General features: G+C 47.9%; 1 protein-coding gene across 1 annotated transcript; it reads left to right on the forward strand.

The window, feature by feature from the left end:
- The first annotated feature begins 2,244 nt into the window (after nucleotides 1–2,244).
- On the forward strand, nucleotides 2,245–17,781 carry MAP6D1 (MAP6 domain containing 1). Its single transcript, XM_059479760.1, has 3 exons — nucleotides 2,245–2,744; nucleotides 13,085–13,202; nucleotides 15,725–17,781. Exons 1-3 carry the CDS (start codon nucleotides 2,245–2,247, stop codon nucleotides 15,800–15,802), a joined length of 696 nt encoding a protein of 231 aa, XP_059335743.1. The 3' UTR covers nucleotides 15,803–17,781.
- The last annotated feature ends 1,434 nt before the right edge of the window (nucleotides 17,782–19,215 follow it).

Raw genomic sequence — 19,215 nt, forward strand, 5'->3', positions numbered from 1 at the left:
TAGTGTTGCAGTATTCCACCCCTCCTCCTCCCAAGCTTTTAATCATGACAAATCTTCTAAATGCAGACAACTTTTTAATCTCATCCAGCATCTTCTGGTTTTCCTGTCTGAGTTAGCCTTTGTGCCAATTTCATCCTACAAGCTGTGATGAGCAGCTGCTGCAAGCACTCCCTGATGCTGTAGGTGGGCTCAGAGACATGCAGTGCCAGAGCTGAACTCAGTGCTAGGAAGTGTCAGGCACAGGATGAGCAGAGACATCCAATTTATTCAATGGATTTTGCTAAGTCAGGCCTAGGAACAAGGATCAGAGCATCATTTGTACTGTGCCACTGATAACATGATAAAGCACATGTTCTGTTTTCTCCCAGGGCTGGAAAGTCTGTTTCTCTTTACCAGATACAATGTATTTTTTAAAATTACAACATAGAATAGAGCAGTTCCAGAAAACCAAGAGCAGGAGAAAATTCATAAATGTCTCCCTGGATATTCCTAAAAGTAGAATTACATTTGTGGAGTTTTCAGACAGCAAATGAAACACACCATCCAATAGCCTATATAGTATTGGACAAGAGTTCTGTGTTGGGATCAAAATGTTTTTACCTGACATTTCTGAGTCACCCTGCCCCAGCTGATGTGAGGAGGGGGGATGGTGAAATCAAAACTGGTAGCAGCAGGGGCAAGCGCTAAATCAGATATTTAAGACAACAGGATCATGTGCAAAGGAATTTCTTTTTGTCCCATGATTGTGTTTCAGAGAGAGGCCAAACACTCACGGAGAGGTTCTGCCCCAGTCCATATGCACATTCCTAGTCCTCCTCCACCCCAGGAGCAGGTGTAAATCTGGACTGAAGTGAGGTGCTAATACACTAGGATAGAAACTGCTTAGCTGAAACAAAGCACTAAATCTTACCTTCTCAACTTCCACTGCATAATTAATTTCTTAATAACGCTTCACAGAATGGTGTGGGTTGGGTTGGAAGGGACCTTAAAGATCATCTCATTCTACCCCACTCCCATGGGCAGGGACACCTTCCACTATTCAGGTTGCTCCAAGCCCATCCAACCTGGCCTTAGACACTTCCAGGGATGGAGAATCCACAGCTTCTCTGGGCAACCTGTTCCTCAGCACCTCCATTAGGAAAAATTTATTTCACTATTTAATCTAGTGAACCCTTTAAACCAGCCCTCTTTCAATGTAAAGCTATTACCCCTTGCTTATCAGATAACCACCTGTAATTGGATTATTATATTCTGAAATTAAATGCCTGTCCTGTTTGCCTTTTAATAGATTTTCCAATAGGTGGCATATCAGTTTATCTGCATTCTTCGCTTTAACAGCATTGCATGTCACAGTTTGGTGACCCTTTGGGAGATTCAGCTTTGGCAATAACCCACTGAATGGAGAATTGTGGAGGAGCATTATGTAATAAGTGGCTACTGGCCATAAAATGTCAAATTTTAAAATCCTGACTTTATTCCTGATGTAATTCTGTCAGTTTCAATGGTTTGTGCCAGGGCTGTTTGGTTTGAACCTGAATGTGTAAAAGGAAAGCAGTAATTTGCAGTCTCAGGTGAACAGTAAAGGATGTAGGTCCTATATTGAGATATATAATAGATGCTTGGATTTTGGTCAATAATTAGTATTTTAAAAATTAATTGGTTAAACTCTTAATGTAAATGGAGGGGGATTATGAAAGGTGAGGATTTGCACGAAGCTCTTGGAAACCAGCATGGCAATGCTCTTGTTTCTCACTGAGATCACTTATAAAATAAGCGCCAGGTTTTCATACAAACGCTTACGGCTGCCTCGAAGGTAGAGCTGAGCAGTACAACCCAGCTAGCGCGGAGCAGCGTTCCTGGCCGGGGCCGTCACTGGACGCGCTACGGCGCTCCGGGGCACCTAAAGAGCGGCTCCCAATGTACCGACAGACACCGGGGCCCGAAGCAGCACGGGCAGAGCCGGTGCCCCCCGAGGCAGCCGGGGACGGAGCCCGGCGGGGTCCGGTGCCGGCCGCGCTCCCCACGCTCGCACCGCCGCCGGCCCCCGCAGCTGCACGGGGCTCCCGCCGGCAGCCGGGTCACGTGTGCGGGCCGTAATCCCGGCGAGGGGGTGTCGTTACCGGGGAAGGGGGCGGCGGGAGGAGGGGCTGCCGCCGATGAGGGCTGAAGCCGGGAGCGCGGCCGGCTGCGGGCGCCGGAGCCGCGGGCGCCGCTGCGGGCGAGGCGGGGGCTGCGGCCGCGGCCATGGCCTGGCCCTGCATCAGCCGGGTGTGCTGCTTGGCCCGCTTCTGGAGCCAGCTGGACAAGTCCGACCTCTCCGTGCCGCTCACCATCCACAACTACTCGGACATCGAGGAGCAGGAGGACGGGCCGCCCCAGCGCGGCGGGCCCCCTCCGCGGGGCAGCGCTCGCCCGCCCGCCCCGGTGCGCCGCCCTCGGGACCCCGCCGCCGGGAAGCCGAGCGGCCGCAGGAAGAGCCGGGCGGCCGCCGCCGAAGAGCCCTTCGCGGCGGAGACCCAGTACCGGCGGGACTTCAGAGCGTGGCCCCTCCCGAGGAGGGACGACTTTCCCTGGGTCAGCGCCAGTAGCGGCGGCGGCGGCGGGAGGGACGGGGCCGCCCCCCAGCCCGCCCCGGGACGCGCCGCCTGCGCCCTGCCCGGCGGCGGCGGGAGACCGGCGATCGACGGCCCCGAGCAGCTCCGGCCGCGCTCGCAGGCGGACGGCGGCCACACCACCTCCTACAGGTAACCGGGCCCGGCCGGTCCCCGCTCCGCCCCGAGCCGGGGCTGCTCCTGCCGCGGGCGGGGGCCGCTCCTCCGCAGCGCGGGGCGGGGATGCCGGCGGGCGGCCGCGGCGCGGGGGAGCCGCCACCGAGGGGAGGGGGACGGGGGCCGCCGGCGGGCTCAGCCTCTCGCCGAAGCCGCCTTTGCTTTTGGAAATGCTGTCCTTAAAGGCGTCTCTTGTGCCCCGGGCGGGTGCCTGGCCCCGGCAGCCCCTGTGCGTGCCGGGGCAGCGGAGCCGGCCTCGGTGCGCGCCCCCGGTCCGGGAGAGGAGAGAGCTCCATGATGCCGGCCCTGGCGCAGCAGCGCTTCACCCACCCGCTGCCGGGAGGCACGGCACCTCCGACAGCTGCCCGAGTCCCGTCCGTGCCCGAGAGCCGCATCCCTTAGTGCCATCATCGTTTTCCCTTTAAAACTCCTGGAATGCGACATTCAAGGCGAGCCAAATTACAGCCTTAAAAGATTAGTCAGACAAGAAGACATTTTGCAGGATATATCCCCTATGTCATCTAATGGGCAATGGAAAAAATTGTCACAAACCACTTGTCTCAGAACCTTTAAAAATTAAGTGATTTATCTTACTGATGTCTTCCTTTCCCTCTGAACAGTATGAAAGATTACAGATGCTTATTTTTGGGAACAAGCAGTTAGGTGGAATGCACCTAAACCCAACTTCTGTTCTTACTGACATCCTCCATGGAAGGAGAGGGATTTCAGCTTCTACAGTGCTGCTGTTGAATATTGTATCAGTTTCATGTTGTTACCACATGCTCCCTCATAATGATGTTTGGCAGGTTTTAATATACCTATGAGGTATACTAATAGAGTAATTATTTTTATTCTAACTGATTCACAAGTGTTTAGGCACTTATTGCATATTATTATCTACCTAGGGGAAATTTCATCCCTGCAATTCATTAGATTATTTATCACAGTGCTTTTAAGACAAACTGGGTGCCTCGGGGAGGATTACCAGCCTGCACAGCAGCATTGCTTATCCCACTCCTCCTGCACAGGCAGCTATGTGCAGTTAACATGCAGACTGAAAGGATAACTGCAGTGCTTGAATTTATGTGCTTTTTTTTCCTTTGCCACATCTCACAGGACAATCACAGAGTAATTACTGGTTTTGAGGTAAAGCACTGTCAAGTTTCAAACCAGCAAGGAATTATTTCAGAGAAACCTATGTAGAACAAGATTAGCAAGATTCATCTTTCAGAAACATCCATCTCCACCTTGTTGTTGAAGCCTCCCCTGCCTTTTCAGCCTGACTCGAGGGAAGGCTGCATCAGCCTGCACTAGAGCCACAGCTTTCCTGTAGCTGTTCAAGGGCTCACAGTCACTTCTCTCTCCTCCCTTCCCTCTGACTTGTCTGTTCTTACAAAGGCTCTCAACTACTGTCATCAAAGAAAAAATTTACAGATCACAGGACAAAGTACTGGCTGGGGCAACATACCAACATGCAAACCAAAACAAATTTTACAAAAAGTAAGACTTCAAGGTAGTTGAGGAACTACTCAGAGCTGAAAGAAGGAGCAGTTAATGGCAAGGATGGAGGCACAAGCCAGGGCAGCCACGCCAGAAGAAAGTTCCCATATAAAACCTTTAGGCTGTTTGAAGGCACAGTAAACAGATGCAGACAGAACTATATAAGTCAAACAATTTTTGCCTTATTCCAGTAATTCCCATATTTTCTTTAGATTCTCATCTGGTACAACATCACATTTAAGTTGCTGTACCACTGAGCACACAGGCTTCACAACGAGCAGCAGGAGAAAAGTTCACAATAGCTTCACAGGCTCCAAGAGTATATTTTCATTTAGTTTTTTTTTAAAGACTAAGCATGTATTTGGCATAGTTACACACATTATTAGTTACACTTGGGGTACTGGATTTGTATTTGGTAGCTTCAGTGATGGCACTCCTGCAGTCTGAAGCAGAGAAGGGCTGATCACAGCACATCCACCTTTGGTAAGCTGAGCACTCACAACCCACAAGGACATTTCCATGAAAACCACTACAGTTCACTCCTCTCCTCTTACCTTATTTTCCAAAGGCAGCACTGCAGTCTGCAAGCAATTGTCCACTATTCAGGTAGTAGCTGACCAGCACCATTAAGGATTGATATTCTTCATCTGCCTCAGTATCAAAGACCATAAACACCCTCCTTGTTTATTAAACTGTCCCTTGGTGGCCATGCACAGCCCCACTGTGCTCTGGCAACAGGGATCTCCTGACTTCTTGTAGACTGTACTCTCCCAGAGGTGTGAGGGCAGCAGGGAAGGCAGATCACCTGTGGCAGAGGCAGAGCAAGGGGGTTTCTCTTACTGAGGCCCATTGTGTCCTGAGGAGGAGGTTGGTGAACCCCATGATGTCTTTGGGGCAGAAAAAGGAAGAGTGTCCTACAGAGACATGCAGGCAGGGACCGCTGCAGCAGATGGTAGACAGAAGCAAAGGTATGGGAACACAGCTTTTTGTGAGACAGTCTCACTGCCTTGCTAGGGAGAACATTAGGGAGATTCCCTCCTTTCTGCTTGCAGGAGTATCAGCCTCCCTGTGGGTCAGCCCAGTGAGGAGCTGGGGCAGCCCTGAGGACTGGCTTGTCTGCATGGGAGCTGTGTCCACTCTCCCAAGAAATGGTCATTGGAGTCCTTTGTGCTCCAGGTGCTCCAGCAGGCTCTGTGCACAGCTGGGTCAGCCATGCACTGTGGGACTCCTGGAGGATTGGCTCCTGCAGTGTGGGCACTGCTGGGCAGTAGCCTCCACCTTACATTGTGACTGCCAGCTCTCAGCAGCTGCCTGGGCTTGCTTAGTGGGAAAGACAAATCAAGTGTGTCTTGACCAAGACAATGCAGAAGAGTTGGCTTTGATACCTGGTCCACTCCATGCTTTTAATTGCAATACTGGTTTTCTTGCTTCACTCTATGAGGTGTTGGGATTTCTTTAGATTTTTTTAGTTTGTTTGGGTTTTTTTAATTCAGGAATTTTGACTCTGGCAGCCTGTTGTGTTTGTTTCTGTAGTGTAAACACAGAAACACCCAAGTGTAGTGTTGGGTCCCCTGTAACATTCAGCACCATTTGATGTGCTTTTGTGTATGAATGCAATGCTCCTGTGAGCCTTCATTCTGCATTCTGCTAAGCTCAGAAGGAAACACAGCTGCACACAAATCTGTCTGTACATAGTGAAGCTGCTCAGCATGACCTGGCATTTCCCAGAACAAAATAAACCTCTGGGATCAGTGATTGAGACTGGAGGAATCTATGGCCAGAGTAAAGATGAAGGTGGAGGGGGTGTTGGAGCAATACCTGTACTCCTGAGAAAGTGAGGATTTTTTTTGTATTTTGAAATAATAACTGTATAAAAGGTGGAAGGACAGCACAACTGCCTTCCCTACAAACTGCCCTACAACTTCCCTGCCCTATTGCCCTGTGTGCTCAAAGATCTTCGGGCAGCTTCTCTCCCTCCAGGCCCCTAATTTTGGCTGGAGTTTTGCAGGGTCTAAATTAAGTCAAACCCAATGGGGGTGCATTGTGGGAGCTCAGGCACGCTCAGGCGCACAGGTTAAGGCAAATCAATACAAGCTGCACTTGAAAGCCTAAAATGGGATGTGCTCCAACTGTGAAAAGATCCTGGGGACTGCTGCAGAGGGTTGCAGTAGATTACACCTTACTGATGCTGGAGGAGGCAGAAGAAAGTGCTGAGTGGCCTCTCTGCACCTTCCCAAGGGTTTGTCCTTTGGTGTCACGGAAGTGACTTCTCCCTTCAGCAGTAAATTGCAGGTGCTGTGTACTTTTGGCTTTGCACACCATTAATTGTAGTACTAGGTCTTGATTGCGTTTAGCAGACAGTCTAGAAATAGAGAAGTGCTTTACTTAGCTCCCTTAACAGAGAGTGAGAGAAACTGGTGCTGTCAGCATCCTCACCTGGCTCTGCTCTCTGGATGTCATCTTCTTACCTTGTTAGAAGGCAACAGGGATGAAGGCACAGCTTCTCTGTCAGGGCCAGCACTGCTGGGAGGAGAACCCTGTTCAAGGTTCAGCTATGCTATAAATCACTGCAGACATCAGTTCTCCCTTCAGTAACCTGCCAGCTTTTGGAAAACACTTCAGGTATGTAAGTGAAAATGTTGCAGCAGAGCTGTGAGCAGTTGTTTTGCCTCTTTTCCTATCATCTTTACTTGAATTGGCACTTGGGGAACTGGGAGATGACTGCAAATTTCTGCACACACATACAGTGCACGCCCTGAGCAGAGCCCAATCTCTGCAGCTGGGGTTTCCATGACAGGTATTTTGAGCAGGTGTAAGAGTCAAGAGCACTCAGCTTGTTTGCACCTGGGAAGCACAGCAGTGAATAACACCAAACTGGGGCCTTGAGATCAGGAGGGTTTCCTGCTCACCCAGAGTGAGCCATGTTATTCTGATGAAAAGAAACCTCATAAAGAGCTGGAATAATTAAGAGGAAAGGTGTCTGTTATGTCATTGCTCATGATTTTTGGGGATAGCAGGTGGAAGATACCTCAGCAAACTGAATTCCAGTCCTCTTGTACAAATACTCAGCACATGCCATTCCATGACCATGCAGCAGACATCCCTGACCAGGAGGGATAGCACAGAGTGAAGGCTTTTCCCCATACCTATGGATGCACTCAGTGTGTGTTACTAGGCTGCCTGAACATTCATCTGCCTTCAAACAGTGCTTGTGTAGAAAAGCAAAGTGAACCCTGGTGACTGCTTCACTCTGAAAAGCATCTTATTATTTTGCTGTGCAGAAAGCAGAGAAAATACCTGAGCTTGTGTTCAGCAATGTGTGGGATCAGAGCAGGCACCTGAGCCTGCAGGGTTAATAGTACTGTGTATGAGGAGCTCCATCCTTGATCCAGCAAGATCTTTAAAGGCATGCTTATCCTTAATAATAGCAGTAAATCTTTTATAATCAAGGCTTACAGTTATCTTTACATTCTTAAGTATCTCGCTGCTTGGGGAAATTAATACTCAAGCCCCTGATTTTTGTGCTATTTAAGAAGTAAGCTTGCTTGGTGCAGGCATTGGGATGGATCCAGAGAGTGCCACTGTGCACTGCATAGCCTGGCTGGGGCAGAGAGGGCTTGGAGGGGCACAGGGGTGTGTGAGAGAGACACAGTGGGGTGGGAATAGAGAGGGTGTCTGTTGTGCAAGCTGTGCTGTAGAACTGACATGTGGGATTCAAAGATGTTCCTTAAAGTAGGAGGCATTTCCTCCGCTTAAAGTCCATTCAGACTTATGTTAGAGTGAAAGAATGGAAAATGGGTGGATGGCAGAAGTCAAGACCCTCAGACCTACCCACACATCCCCAGTCACATAGTTCTGATAAAGGAGAAGCAGCTGCCTGTCCTGTCACACCAATGTAAGTGCTCATTCTTTGAGCATCTGCCTATGAGCAAAGCAACTCCCTAAAACTCACCCTAAGATAACAGTTTGAATCTTAGGGTTTTTGTCTTGTGCTTTCATTCAAGTCTTTTGCTGTTGCTTCCTTCTTGTGACTTAGGGACAGCTCCAGGTACTGCCTGACCTTACTGGGGGTGAGAGTTGAGACAGGAGATATCCAAGTGGCTTCTGCTTTCCTCCTCTGTAATTCCTGTGTGCTGGTCTGTCTTTCTGCTATGTCTTTTCTCTACCCCTCTATTTTTACCTCTCCTTCAGCCTTTCCCCCATTTCTGTCCTCATGCTGGGCTCTTTGGCTGGATAGGAGGATGGGCACAACCTGCCTCTGTGTCTGAGGCTTGGAAGGGCACCCCACCAGTGTCTGACACAGCTCAGAGGAGAAGCAGTTCAATGGCTCCATTGTCCAGGAGGGCTCCTGACTCTGTCATGCAGAGCTCTCACTGTAACATCTGCAATCCTCCATTTGCCAGGAGACATCATAGCACCTCCCTGACCTGTGGAGGGCTTTGCCAACAAGTGGACTTAGCCTGTCCCTTGGGAGAGCACTGCTGAACACCCAGCTCTGCCTGGGCAAACCAGAACAGCCCTGACAGTAGTCTGTGAAGAGCTGTGTTGCAAACAGGGAGACATTTCACACCCCACACCTTCAGGCAAAACCTCTCCCACACCAGTCTGCCTTCCCCAGGGGACATCTAGAGTAGTTTGTACTTTCAAAAGAAAATAACAGACAGCCCAAGCTGTGCACACAAGTTTCCTTCTAAAAGGAAATTTGGAAAAATGTTCATGGTGCTGTTTAATTGTCACTGGTGTGCTGGGTATGAGAAGGAAGAGGGGAGAAGAATGAACACAGACTAGGTCAGGCAGCATAGCTCTGAGTTATGGTCAGCTATACAGAATGAACCTTTTTCTCCAATTCTTATATAAGAAATATTATGCAGTGGCTCAGAACCACCAGTGATAATTAATCATGGGAAGCAAACTGTGACATAAAGATGAGGTACTAAAATGACAACTGCTCTGGCATTGGTGCTCCATGACTATCAATGCTGAAGATAAATCTGTATGGAAACAGCAGTCCCAGCACTGCAAACAGCATTGTTGGCATTCCCACTGCCTCCCTACACCTAACAGAAGTGCCCTTCACCTTGGTGAAATTAAAAAGCTTTCTAGGCTAGATTTTCACTAGGTCACTAGTGAAATAAAAAGGATTTTGCAGACAGCTTTCTCTGCAAAGCACAAACATTAGTAGGGCACATGAAATGGGGAAAGAGCTGGAGGCAGCACATAGGCTGGTCATTGTGTAGTCACAGCATCCAGCAGCTCGAGCTGCAGCAGCAGGAGACACTGTGGCTGGAAAGAACAGAAGGACCAATCCCAAATGCATCATTCCCAGATCATACCCTGAAGTCTGCAGGGCCATGCTGGTGAATGATGGTGGGGCCATCTCTCCTGCCTGGCCCCTGTCTCAGCTGTTTGACATCCTGGTACAGGCAGTCCTGCTCACCCGGGGGGAGGTGGCTCATAAACAGCAGCTCAGTGCAGCAGCTCTCATCAATGCTGGGCTTCATCACAACACCCTGGTAATTACCAGTCCAGTGCTGGTTTGTCTTTGTTTCTAGCCTATGCATTATTTGTACTCCCACTTGCTCCATCTCTCACCACCACAGGGGTTAAACTGTCCCAGCAGGCCACAAGCCTCCCTCTCCACACTGCACTGATTCAGACCTTCCCCTGCAGACACATCCCCACACATTACAAAAGAAATGCCTTTTCTCAAGCTCTATTAACAGATTTTGAGAAAGAGCAAAGAAAAGCAGTGATTTATATGATCAAAGCACTGGGGCAACCCACTGGCAAAAAGCTGCTTCTTAATTATTCCTAGAGTGAGTTAGAGGTAAAGAAACAGCAGTACATAAAAACCAGCCCTTCCCTTTTGATCACTGCTGTTTTAAAACCTGTGTGCAACTCAGGAGGTCTTTCTCTTTCACAACCCCAATGGTTTAGTACCTCAGCTACCACCACGTCATTTCTGTTCATGGAGATCAAAAATCTCACCTCTAGGCTGCAAGAGTGGAGGACAAAACAGAACCTCAGGAGAGCCTGGTCACTGAGTTCTGGCCTGGAGGCTACCTTCCCTCCACTGCAGGTCCTTGCAGTCCCAAAGTACCCTGACAGCTGCTCTGCCTAGGCACAGGGGGAGGAGGAGAGGGGTGCAGCAGGAAGGATGAAGATCATGGTCTCCAGCAGCAACAGTCAGTCTTACATATTCACCCCCAGCAGCAGCTGGATGTCACACTACACAGGGTGCAAAGGGGGAGACAGTCACTAATCTTGTCACTTGACATCTTAAACTAAGTAACATTAAAAACAGGTCATTCCACTTCCCCAGGCTTTGCTCAGATTGACTCAACTGATGACTCCAAGACTGATATTTGGGCTTGTGTTCTTTCTGACTCTTGGCTATGCAGCTGGAGATGGGAATACAAGCTTATGTGTCCTGCAAGCTTAGTACCAGAGCAAATTTAGTTAGCTGCACTTTCTTGACCAAAGGTTATAATATTCCTTTCTTGTGTTAAGTACCTCAGCTCCCAAAAGGAGTCAAGTTAGTTGTCTCTGTTTTGCTCTGCCCCTCACTTTTGGCTCAGAGTTCTGTGTTCCCCCAGAGCAAAATCCCAGTTCCAAACCAGAAATGCTGCTGTGGTGTGGGCCATGACTGCATCTGCCCTTATGTTTCTGATTCTATGGGGAGCATTTCCTCAGTGCATGTAGGTGCCTCAAAAATAGTTTTGACTATCCAGGCTGAGAGGAGAATGGTTTGACTTCCAGCCAAAATGAGGGTCTTGTGATCCAAAAGGACTGTGCTTGGGGGCCTGCCAAATCAGCAAATGATCTGCTATAAAGCATTGAGACAGAGTTGGCTGCACAGGCAGGCAGCACAGTCATTCATTGAAAGCTGGAGACACACTCCATTGCAGCAGGGAGACCAGTCAGCACGGGGATGAATGGCTAGGAATCAATGCCACCAGCATTCCTGAGGAAATGGGGCTTTATGTGGAGCAGCAGGTTCCAGTTCCTAGAAACTGTGGGGAGTTAACTGATGGTTTTGTACCATTTTGCTGCTATTTTGCCCACTAGCTGTGTCCTCTCTCTGGCTGTGCAGCAGGACAGAGGTCAGATTTAGCTCTGCTTTCATTCACATCTGGGATTCCCTGCTGAAAGCTTGCCTTCTTGGGGCATTGCTTGGCCCAAATCACCTTTCTTCTAAAGTGCTGCCTTATCCTGAGGTGTGACAGGAAGGGAGCAGGAATGCCAGCACCAGCACCAGGGATGCTGCATGGGCACTCACCTGAGGCACCAGGGATGCTGCGTGGGCACTCACCTGAGGCACCAGGGATGCTGTGTGGGCACTCACCTGAGGCACCAGGGATGCTGTGTGGGCACTCACCTGAGGCACCAGGGATGCTGTGTGGGCACTCACCTGCTGCCTGAGCAGGCCCAAACAGCGTGGTGCAGAGAAGGCAGAAGGTGGCAGCTCAGGACAGCAAGAACAAACTGATGGATTATAAACAAGATTTGCAATGCAACACAGACAGCCCTGACAGGGGCCTGGCTTTCCTTTCCAACAGTTCTTCCATAGGACATTGTCCATAATATACTAAAAGGATCAAATCCAAACTACTCATTCTAAAATAACACTTATGCACTTTGAGTTAGAGATTTAAAAGAGGAATTTGCAACTATTATAAATATAGCAAATAGCATGCTTGGGAAAATGAAACTCAGAAAGGCTGTGATCAAAGATAAGCTTGACGCATTAAAACAAGCCTCTGTCTTACCCCTTGATCCTGTATATAAGCAGATAGTAAAATGTGGTTATTGAACCATGGCAGGGGATGAAAATAAGATTGTCACATCTCGGTTAGTCACCTCTCCTTTTGCTACAGAAGCTGCCTGAATTCGTTGCCAGAGATACACTCACAAACAGAACAGACTTCTGTCTTCCTCTGAGCAACAAGACAGCTCAGCTGGCTGCTGCTGCAGCACCCAGAAAGTCCTGATGGCAGGGGCCCTAGTGAGGCCTGTTTGTGACAAGGGGTGCAGGGAATCTGAGGGAAAGCTGCAGAAGGGAGCTGGCAGCTGAACTAAGCAGACCCTGCAATGCTGTTCCTTGGTGCTGCCCCTTTCTCAGTGCAGTCTGTGCATTTCTCAGATGACCCTTGGCTGACTTGTTCTTGGAGCAGCAATGCCTTCTCAGACATCCTCATGCAGATTTAAGGCACTTCCCCCCATCTGAAGGAAAATCATCAGCGTGAGCATCTGCCAGCTGAGACGGTGTCTCCCTCTGGATGCATTTCAGGCTGAGCTGCCACAGCTGTGCAGCACAGCACACACTGCCAAACACTGCTGCTGCTGAGAGAGCCACACTCAGTATGGGAACATCAGCAGGCTCTTGGCTTTTGTGAGGGCAACACATCAGACCTAGGTGTCTTAAAATGTGAGTGGCCAACATGCCAGACAGTGTTTTACATTGTAAGTGGTCTGTGGGCTAGCATGCAAAAAGTAACCCTGACTACTTCTTATCCAGGAGGGAAGCACCAATGACCTCCAGGAAAGAGATATTTTGTAGGAAAAAAAAAAAAAAGAGTTAAGTCAGGGAATCCAGTTAGCCCCGTGTGTGCCCTGTTCCATCTTTCAGTCTGGGCTTTCTGAGAGAAACAGGCTGCTAGGCTCAGTTCTTTTATTCAACCCTTGGTATGCCTCAGACAAGTCAGCCTTGCAAGCTGCTTGCATCCCACCTTGCCTTCTGGCTTTGTAACCCTCTGAAGTACCCTGTGATAATGTTGTCTTTTACAAGTTCTTCTGTCTCGACAATCTCATTTCAGACAAGAGTATCGCCCATGGACTGGAGCAAAACCATCCAAGCCTATAAAGTCAAAACAAGGTTTCATTCTCCCAGAAGACCATTTTGTTCAAGAGACAAGCTACAAGGCAGACTTTAAGGTAATTAGCCATTTTTAAAAATCCTAAAGTCAATGTGAATAATGCCCAAAGTGCACATCTGGAACTCCTCATATTTGATTGCTGAGGTGCAATTAGGATGAGGCCACATCCTTGTGGACAACTGTTTTGTCTCTGCCCATTAGGTAATGTGGCCATCCCTTCCCTTCAGAAAGGCATGCTAGACAATGTCATACTGCAACTGATCATAATTCAGCCCAAGACAAAGGTTTTAAACTGGAAAGAAGTTCAAGATTTAAAATTCCCTCAGTTGGACACCATATGTACAAGGTGTGTGCCATCACCCCTCTGTGTGTAAGGTGCCATTGACACCTCCTGCAATAACTTGCAGCAGTCAGTGGGGACTAGCACCAGGCTTGCAGAGTGAGATTTGGCCTCTGGGCACAGGTGTTTGCCTGGGGATCTTTGCAGATCACTGCCTAAGGAACAGCACCTGCCCAGACAGCACAAAACTCCCCCTTGCTGGTGTGGGCAGAAGCTGCCCCCAGTATAAATGCCAAGGAGGACACATGAACAGCTGCACAGCTCTGAGACTTCCTTGGGATTTTCCTGTGAGTCTCTACAATTTTTTTCTGTGAGTTTCTCTATACCAGCAAAGATAATTTTCTTGCTGTGAAATACAGGTGCTGTTGAAAATCCCATGAGGAAACATTCTGGGCTCAGCATTTTCCCTGACAGGGCCCCCCACACTCCCCATCCCCAGAAGAAAGGGAAGTGCACACTGACAAGGCTCTGTTTTAGCTGCTTTTTGCATTAGACCACCAAAGAGAACAGCACAGGAATTGTTCACAGGCTGCACTGAATGAGTCAGAATGCAGAGCTAGGGCTGGGGCTGAACTCCCCAGCCACAGTGAGCTGTGCCAGCAGAGGTAGCAGCAGCTACTCCAGGGCCACATGTGCAAAGTAAATCTTTGCCTTGGAGGAGACAAGGAAGAAGTGTTTAATCAGCAGACAGTCAAGTGCCTCCTCCGCAGAGGATTGCTGGCACACTGCTGCAACAAGGCTCAGGATGGGTATAGCCAGCTCTGCTGAAAGTGGGACAGTGACCTCAGGCAAAACTGAATGTGCAAACCTCACCAAAACTTCCTCCTTGCTCTGAATAGCCTGGGCTGTTTACTGAGGTGCAGTGATGAGGATACACCTTGCATTTAACCCTTTAACCTTGTATTTGACCCTTGTTAATTTAATTTTGCATTTTGACCCTAGGGAGTAAAAATATGGTGGTTTCCAGTTTGTCAGTTGGGATGCAAAGAAGGGGGTTCCACATAAACCCCTGAAGGTCCCTATCCCAGTTCTTGAGGAAGAGAAAGAGAAGACTAGAATTCTAGACAGAAACACATGCTACCAAGGCCACTGCTCTCTGAACCATGCAAGCAAAGGTCCCACCTCCTGGAGCCCCAGGGCACCATCACAGTCTGTCTAACAGACAGCATGGCAAAGGTGTAGCCAGGAATGAAGATGGTGCCAAGAAGTCACCAGTTCAAAGAGAAGTCACTTCTCCCTGGTTCACACCTGGCCCTTAGGATTTTCCCCTCTCACCTGGAGCCCTGGCTTTGCCAGACATGGCAATCAGGTTTCTGGTGTGTCCTGACAGCCAGCATGCAGGACTCAGGCTGCTGGCTCTCCCCAGCCACTGAGCTGTGCATATGTTTTTTATGACATTGCACTTGTTCCTTGGTGTGTCAGATGCATCCCCAGAGGAATGGAAAAATCAGAACAATGAAACAACATCAACCAGAGATCAATAGCTTTCCCTGTACTCTCTTTGTCTGTAGTTTTGCACTTCTTTCTCTGCTTGGATGGTGCCATCAGCATAGCCAGCAGAGCTTTCAACCCTTTCATGTTTTATGGCCAGACTCACCCTGAGTCCTGGGCTGGATGCACATCTACAGCCAGTCCTATATAAAATCCTTTGAGTTTTCAGCATTAGGGATGACAGAAGCATCCAGGTGTCCTTCATGCTTCAATACAACCACAGGGGCTGCATATTGCATGAAATTCTGATTCCACAGTCATCAGAGAAAGCGACCATTGTTATCTCTGCCTTTCCTCCAGGCGTGAGAAGTTTACATTCTTATCCAAGTCCTTGCAGTTTAACAGCCTGGCATCTCCAGTAACCAGTTTGTCTCCTTTGGGTCCTCCAGGTCTGCGCCTCTCTTCACAGCAGACATGGGCTGTGGCCCCGTAAAGCATTACAGTGGAACATTTTGATGGAGCCTGGATGGCATTCTCCAAAAGCTTGACGACCAGACACACACCACTGTAATTCCTCTCACTTCAATCCAGCACTATCCAGCAGTGAATTTGTTGTGGTGCTTGCAGAGTGTTTGCCAGCATCACACCTGCCCTTGAACCAATCTCACTGATGCCCAGCACGGGCTAACACCTGGGCATGGTTACAGGGAGAGCAGATAGATCCTCACAACACCCCAGGCCCCTCAAACTCTTGACAGTTGTATCCTGTGTCACACTAATGTGCTTTTCTCCCTTCCTCACCCCTCCAGATCCCAGAGGTGAAGACCAGGTTCTCCCCCAACCCTTCTGCTGTTTTCCAGGCGCCATCACGGATCCTCAACGTGTGAACCTGGACCCTCCTCACAGCCAGGCAGCTCAAACCTGGAGTTTGTTAGAGATGTACCACTATGCAATTTTCATGAGGAGCATTAAGATCAAAGGCCCGGTGTTACCAACAGCAGCTCCAGTGATTAATGACATGCACACACACTTTCTGTTCACACAACAAACTGCAAAGCTTGGTTCAGAGCTGGCACAGCACGCTGCAAGCAGTGACCTAGTTTTTCACAGGAGCAGGTTCATTACTATGCCAGCTGGCGTCACATTAGGAGATTGACTCTGGGCACAAAGGCAGGATTGCAGGCAGCAGCCCCACTCACAAATACACAGGGTAGGAGGGAAAACGGGTGCAGGCAGGATGGATAATTAAAACCCAAACCAGATTTATTTAGCAACACCCTCTAAGTAGGCCACTGAAAGAGAGGGAGTAGTCTGGCTGACTTCTGAGCTTCCTGGGGGGGTTTGGGAGTAGGACCTGAGATGGCAGCACCAGAAAGCACAGCTTCAAAGGGGCTGCTCTGAACTTCCAAAGTTGTTTTAGAAGCTGGAGGAAGCCAATGTCATTGAACTCTAAAATAAATCTGGCACGTGCAGTGTCCTGGGCCTTTAAGGCTGGGAAGCTGGATAGTTCCAAAATTGGGGAGCTGATGCAGGAGCAAGAGAGGACTGAACTCCAGGAGACAGCCCTGACAGCAGTGCACCAGGCTGGTGTGGAGAGGAGTGCATGGATAGAGCCAGGCACCCACCAGTACTCTCCAGAGGATCTAAGATACTTACATAACTTGTATAGCTGTAAATATTGTACATGGATTTTACCTAAAGCAATTTGTGATCCTTTAATGAAAAGGATATGCTTATACTTTTAATAAATGTTAACTCTTTGCATATGCAAGGTGGAAAATATTGCCTTGAAATTCCTCAATTATCGCCTGTATATTGGTAATGCTAATGCTAGGAACAACCACAAGTGAATGTTACTTAGATATTCTTCTTAAAGAGAAATGTAATGTAGAATGTAAGCCATCTGTCATTTCTGAGATAGGCCGTTCCAAGTGTCATTGTTCTGAAGCTGATTTTTTTAGACTGCTGCACATTTAACTTTTGCTGAGGTACATGTGTTTTAAGAAACCATTTTTTTTAGCCTTTGTTCATCAAGACTTTACAATTTCTATTTCGATAACTTATGCAATATAATTAGTCTACTGCTTATTTAATGGATTTACTAATTATTTTGGAAAAAGAAATTGAAAAACTTTTACTTTGTGTTTGCAACACATGTGTGTTGTCCAGAACAAGGGAAACTATCCTCAGACTTGAACAGTGATCAGATCCTCATTCATCTGTAATAAAACAGACTTTTACACAGGAGGATTTTTTCTTAACCTTCTTACTAGCTGAAGTCTAAGACAAATTTAATGAACTTTGGGGATTCTGCTAAAATGAATGCATTGCTGATAATTCCCATAAGAACAATTTTTGGGCTGTTGGCATGTGAATTGTACTTGCAATACATGCAGACAGCATCTGCTCACTGCATTATGAGGGAATTTAATGGTGCCATCCCTGCTCACCACAGTGGGGCCCAACACAACCACCAGAGCAGGGAGCACCTGCAGTGAGCTGCATTTGGCTGGGACAAGGGATGGCTCATCCCACACTCATCCTTGGAGAAACCTGCAGTAATCCCAGTGCTTGCCAAAACAATTTTTCAGGAAATTCATTTTTCAGGAAATTCATTTGAAGCATTCAAACTGTGCTAAAAGAAGTTTTGCATGTTAGATGTTTCTAAGAATTCAATCTGCTTGTTTAATCTCTTTATAATGTTTTTTAACAGTTTTGTTGAAACAATTTAAGTTCATTTCAATCCTGGACTTTATTAACAGCAAGGAAAAAAAAGTAAAAAGGAAATTGTCTATTATCACTTCTTATTTGACTGTATTTCTTAAAAAAAAAAGACCCAGGTTTAAACAAATTGGTAATATAATAAGCTTGTATTTTATCAAATGGACTGGATTTAATTTAATAAATTAAAATGTATTTTGGCTATTGGTTCTCTCACATATTTTTGTTGTTGTTGTAAAATACATCTCTCAGGTATTCAACTTTGCAGTACAGTTTGTCACTGCATGACAGCAGGGCACACTGGACACCAAGCAGTGCATCAGGGGATGCATTCAGAGCCATCAGCAGTCAGTTCCTTACTCCTGGAACCTTCCCCCAGGCACAGCCCCCAGCAAGGACAGCCTGAAGGCACACTCAGAGCTGTGGCCCAGCTGCATTCCCTATGAAATGCACAGAGGTTTGATGCACTTTGATGTAGATCCCTTTCTGCAGTACCCACGCTGTGCCCTGTTGTTTCACCTCAGTTTCACTCTGCCATCTCACATAAACCACAGGAAAAGGTGATGGCATTGAATGGTAGAAGAGACCCTGCTTTACAGTTATTCCCAAGAACATTTCAGTCAGTAAAAGTGCTGGAGATACAAGCAGCTTCCCTAGACAGCGCAATAACTCTTCCAGCTATGCCTCAAGAGACTTCCAGGAGAAAGCCAAAGGCTCTCAAGCTGCTGCTCAATGTGCCTGAGCGATGAACAGAAGGAAAAGTGAGCAGGTACTTACCACTGTAAGGTCCAGGGTGATGCCACTGGCTGTCAGTGTCTGCAGCTTACCTGATTTTGTGTGAAAAATGCCCACCTCAGCCACATTGAAAGGTATCACACCAAATTCCTCTGAAGAAGTCAAATCTGCATGAGTTTTGCAGGCTCCAGGGAGTCGTGATGCCAGAATTTCTTCCAACACTGCTCTCACACTAGTATTTGTCTTCCCAATTGCTCTGGGCCCATGTCCAAGTTCCTCAAGGATTTTCGATTGTGAATCACACTGCAAGTAAGGGTTATTTGACACAAAGAAATGTCCTTTAAAAAGGAAGAGTTTACACCTGTAACTTTAGAATTTACTATCTCTAGGGTGACACTGAACCTGCTTGTTTTGTTTAATCCTGCTGACACCTGGCCTGTTGGCATGCTGAAAGGTGAGTTTTGTGGCAGGGAGCAGTGAATACCTGCACTGCCACATGCTCAATGTAAGCTTTGGTGTGGGAAATACACCATTGCTCAGGAGAGTTCTTGTTGTGAACTTGCAAAATTCACAAGCAGCACATTACTGATTTGCTTGCTTTCATAAACTGCACGTTTCTCTGCATTGCACTAATTTCTTTGAGAGAGAACAATCAGATGCAAACCTATCATCACCTCTACCCATTTCCCCTGCCTTGGCCACTGCAGCAATGTCTGATCCTGAGGACCAACGTGGTTTGCCACAAAGGTGTCGTGCAGCCAAGAAAGGCTGTGTTTACTTCCAGGGCAGGAGGCACTTCTGAGGCATTTAGCACTAACACGGAGTTCTGCAGCATTTCCAAAAA

This window comes from Ammospiza nelsoni, chromosome 10 (assembly GCF_027579445.1).
Source record: "Ammospiza nelsoni isolate bAmmNel1 chromosome 10, bAmmNel1.pri, whole genome shotgun sequence".
Lineage (NCBI taxonomy): Eukaryota > Metazoa > Chordata > Aves > Passeriformes > Passerellidae > Ammospiza > Ammospiza nelsoni.